The sequence below is a fragment of the Mustela nigripes genome, unplaced genomic scaffold, assembly GCF_022355385.1.
Source record: "Mustela nigripes isolate SB6536 unplaced genomic scaffold, MUSNIG.SB6536 HiC_scaffold_148, whole genome shotgun sequence".
Taxonomy (NCBI): Eukaryota; Metazoa; Chordata; class Mammalia; order Carnivora; family Mustelidae; genus Mustela; species Mustela nigripes.
In genome coordinates, this window is record NW_026739562.1 from 9,931,993 (window position 1) to 9,936,716 (window position 4,724).

Below are 4,724 nucleotides of genomic sequence, written 5' to 3' on the forward strand. Positions count from 1 at the left end.
AGGATAGTTCTGAAATCTGAAAAGTATCTGTATTTTGAAGATGTCTTTACACTTTCACAGGAGGCCAAGAAAGTGAGTAGAAATTAAATCAGAAAGCTACTGAAGTTTCCTAACTAAAATAGCTCATTTTCTGAGCAAGTTCAGCCTAGTAATGGGAACCAAAATAAACTAAAATGACCAAGAACACTGAAAGAGTTGTCTAGAGAGAGAATTCCAGTTTCCCACTTGTTACTTCATACTGTGTATGCAGCTGTGGGGCTATACATTCAGGGGAAGAAACAATCACTGGGTACAGTTGAGAAACAGTGGAACCAACAATCAACTAGATCCAGGTCAGTAATAACTAAATCTTTGCCACAAATTTTAAGCAGATTTAACTTATTATACTCAAACTGTCTTGACCAAATAGTTTTGACAGCTAGATGCTATGAAGTGAAGGTAATCTTTACCTCTACAAATGAATTTGAACAGGATCATATAAAATGTCCATAGAAAACGTGATCTGTAATGCTGCCACACATGATGCTGTTGAGAACTACTAAGGTCACTTTTATAACATTGTGGTTAACATGCATGTAGAAGTAGACTGCTTCGGTAGGCTTCTATATGGGATCATTTGAGATTGTTTCTCTTTTTCATGATTCCCATGTGCCACACTGAAGTTAGAATTTGTGGATTAAATCTATTAAGGATGATGAATCACATAGTTGCCACGTATAGCAGCCATGAATAGAGAAGAAATAACGAAAGAGACAGAGCTTTCTGGAAAACAAAAGACATCTTTCTTCACCTTCATTGAAGCTGGAAGTTCATGATACTGACTTCTGTGTCCAGAAAGTTTGAGGAAAAATATGTAGTTATGTTTTTGGCATGGATGGGAGAAAGGAGAAAAAAAGGAGGAGAAGGAATAAAAAGTCCTAAAGACCATTCAAAAAAAGAATATATTCTTGTATATATTCCATTTTTCCACCAATTAGGACTGAAAACTTCACATTCCTCTTAATTGATTAAGCATATAGTCAAAGAAAATTTTTATGATCTTACATAACATTTCTTTCTCAACAAGAGGAAATTCAAGGAATCTTTATGACCCATTTAATTCCATTTGTAAAATTTGACTATGATTGTAAATCTATTCCAGAACATTATTCTGTACATGATGAAAGACCAATCACACAGAAAATTCATTAGAGAAATACTGAAGAGTTTTAGGGAACTTTGTGCCACTTCCAAATCTGTATCCAAAGATGTTGGAAGAGGGAGTATGTAATAGTCATGTTCAGCCAGACAAAACATCCAGGGCAATTGAGTGAATGTGGCTCAAACAGCTGTTATAAAGAGAGTTCCTTGGCCTCCTAAAAGGAAACACTCTATCTGCAACTCTGTGTGTTTGTACATTCATTTGACAGAAAGGAATCCTAGCTCAAAGAACACTGCTGGTACAGAAACAGTAAGGAAGACACTTTCCTATCTTATATAGAGCTGAATTTTAAAGAATATTATATTCCCATAGCTAAACAGATTCATGATAATGTCAAATACACAACAAAATCACTGTCACTGATGAAATTTGTTCCAAAAATAGTGACAGAAAGCCATCTGAAAGGTTTTAGAGCCAGGGATTGGAAGTCAATCGTAAGTCAACAGTCATAATAACATGTTGGTTTAATTCCGGTGTTTGTGACATACTGTCACTACAAATTATATAAATAAGAAAATTTTACTTCTTTATATTCCTTTTTATAACTGTCTCCAAAGTAGAGGTGAGTAGAAGGTATGTCTCCATCAATCCAAGAGGCTAGGACTAAAGAGAGATGGAAGATTTCAGTGTTGAATTTAAAATACTACTCAGAATTATTGTGATCTCTCCAGATGGACCATGTACTTATAACTGAAGCTGACTCCATGAGAAGGACACGCAATGTAACAGAATTCATACTACTGGGCCTGACCCAGAATCCAGGACTGAGGAAATTCTTCCTTGCTGTGTTTTTAATCACCTACTTGATCACAATGGCAGGTAACCTCCTCATCTCCATCACCATCTTCATCAGCCCAGCCCTGGGATCTCCCATGTACATTTTCCTGTCTTACTTGTCCATTATAGATGGTTTCTACTCTTCGTCCATAGTACCCATAATGATCTCTGACTTGCTCTCTGACAAGAACACCATATCCTTCAATGGCTGCATGACTCAGCTCTTTGCTGAACATTTCTTTGCTGGAGCAGAGATCATCCTATTAGCTGTCATGGCCTATGACCGCTATGTAGCCATCTGTAAGCCCTTGCATTACATGACCATCATGAGCCGACCTGTCTGTGTTTTCTTGCTGGGAATGGCTGGGATTTTAGGCTTTATTCATGGAGGGATCCAGGTTTTGTTCATGATCCAGTTACCATTCTGTGGCCCCAATATCATTGATCATTTCTTGTGTGATTTGATGCCTCTCCTGGAACTAGCCTGTACAGACACTCACACTTTAGGGCCCCTGATTGCTGCCAACAGCGGGTCACTATGTCTGCTCATTTTTTCTATGCTGGTTGCTTCTTACATTGTCATCCTGCACTCCCTAAAGACTAAAAGCTCTGAAGGGCGTCTCAAAGCCCTGTCTACCTGTACTTCTCATATCACTGTTGTCATCTTATTCTTTGTACCTTGTTCATTTCTGTATCTGAGACCCATGATCTCCTTCCCCGCTGACAAAGCTGTGGCTGTGTTTTACACCATAGTGACTCCCATGTTAAACCCTTTAATTTACACCCTCAGAAATGCAGAAGTGAAAAATGTCATGAAGAAACTCTGGGGGCAAATAATGAAAATTGGTGATAATGAAACTTGGGATTAGAGTATTTACATAAAAATATCTAGTGAAAATTTAGAGAGAATTATTCCCCTTCTTAGTTAATTAAATGTGGGACAGTCAATTATCCTGTCTGGTTCACTTTTCTTCGGAAGTATATGTATTGTGGACAGGATTAACATACCCATTAAGGCAAGGCAGGCATGGTGCCACAAGCCCACAATAATTCTAGGAGCACTGGAAGTGGTTAATTTCTTTTAAAATAAGAGGGAAAATGAATGTAATCCAAATCCAACTTGCAGTATAGTCATCTTTATACCAATGCTGTCATAAAATGTAATTTTAATATTTTTAATGGAGGAGAAGAACTCATGAGGACAAATAGCAAGTTGGCCACAGAAGTCATAATGTTTCCCTGATTGTGGGTATGAAACAGGGAAGCAGCAATATTCCTGAGCACTTTTTTACACACCACACCACAGCTAGAATGAGAGTGAAACTACATATACAAAAACATATAGAACACCAGGGAGTCTTCAAGAAGTACTTTTATCCAAATATACCTTTTCTTATCTTCCTATATTTTAGAGGTTTATATATGCTGCTGCACTACAGCAATAAAAACTCTTTACTTCCCACAAGCGCAAGAAAAGTACAATTTTACAGAAAGATATTTTTTTAATTACATCACCTCCATTTCCTGCAGTATACAATTGTCTACAGAAATAATAGAGCAGAATTGACTAATGCAGAAGAAATAGAAGTGATTGGGTCTCCTGGGTGGCTCAGTTGGTTGGACGACTGCCTTCAGCTCAGGTCATGATCCTGGAGTCCCAGGATCGAGTCCCACATCAGGCTCCCAGCTCCACGGGGAGTCTGCTTCTCTCTCTGACCTTCTCCTCGCTCATGCTCTCTCTCACTGTCTCTCTCTCAAATAAATAAATAAAAATATTTTTAAAAAAAAGAAAGAAATAGAAGTGATCAAGTCCATAGAGTTAAGGCAGAAAATATCTATATGTTAAAGAGATGTGTTTTAGACATGGACAAGGGCTGAGTCTGAACAGCTGGAAATGACCAGTGATGTAGGAACAAGTCTGTGTCACAAATGGAACAATGACCACAGATCTGGATTACAGAAAAGAATTCATAACATGTACATAATGAACTTCGAGGAGAGATTCAGAAACAGTCAAATGCTCTGAAGTCAGAGATTATGAGCTTTAGATCAAAGAGGCTTGATTTCTCATTTTCTCTCTGCATCAATTAACCTTTTGATGTAAGCATTTTGCTTCGTCTCTCTACTGATTTTTTTAATCTGTACAATGGAAATAACAGTGCATACTCTCTTAAGTTGTGGGAATTAAATGATTTAGATTGAAAAAATGAATCAGCTAAAAATGAGTGAAATTTCTCAGGCATGGTTACAGCCTTCAGATATGTCACCAGCACAGAAAGTAAGCCAGGGACAACACTTGCTGACAAGAAGAGCCCAGGAACACCACCACCAATGACCATTCACTAACCATAATCACTGGAGGACCAAACATCTGTGCCAGCCTCAGTTCACTTTAAAATAAGTCATAAAAGGCATCTGGATATGAGTAGGGACAGCAAAGAAGAGAGCTACTATCTCAGCAAGGAATCTAATGGGACCTGTGTGCAGATCTATGGACACTAAAATCTAGCCCCCCACCAACTCCCTAGTCTGGGATATAAATGCCCTTAAACATATCTGCAGTAACAAATGGGGGAGATGGCTGGAGCAACTGTGATGTGTCTGCAAAGAACTTATTTCAAAAGCTCTCACTTGTATTGGATCCCCTTCTGCTGCTCTCAAAGAGGAAAAGGGAGAGCAACTACAGTGCCAGAGACCAACAGACCAATCTCTGTACAGAGCTTGTTATTCCTGAGGAAGAGCTCAG

General features: G+C 38.3%; 1 protein-coding gene across 1 annotated transcript; it reads left to right on the forward strand.

Moving 5' to 3' along the window:
• Positions 1–1,905: 1,905 nt before the first annotated feature.
• On the forward strand, positions 1,906–2,847 carry LOC132008483 (olfactory receptor 4C45-like). Its single transcript, XM_059387137.1, has one exon. It carries the CDS (start codon positions 1,906–1,908, stop codon positions 2,845–2,847), a length of 942 nt encoding a protein of 313 aa, XP_059243120.1.
• Positions 2,848–4,724: the final 1,877 nt, after the last annotated feature.

What these genes read in the sequence shown, in the direction of transcription:
- LOC132008483 (XM_059387137.1), top strand. Translation starts at nt 1,906, where the DNA reads ATGAGAAGGACACGCAATGTAACAGAATTCATACTACTGGGCCTGACC.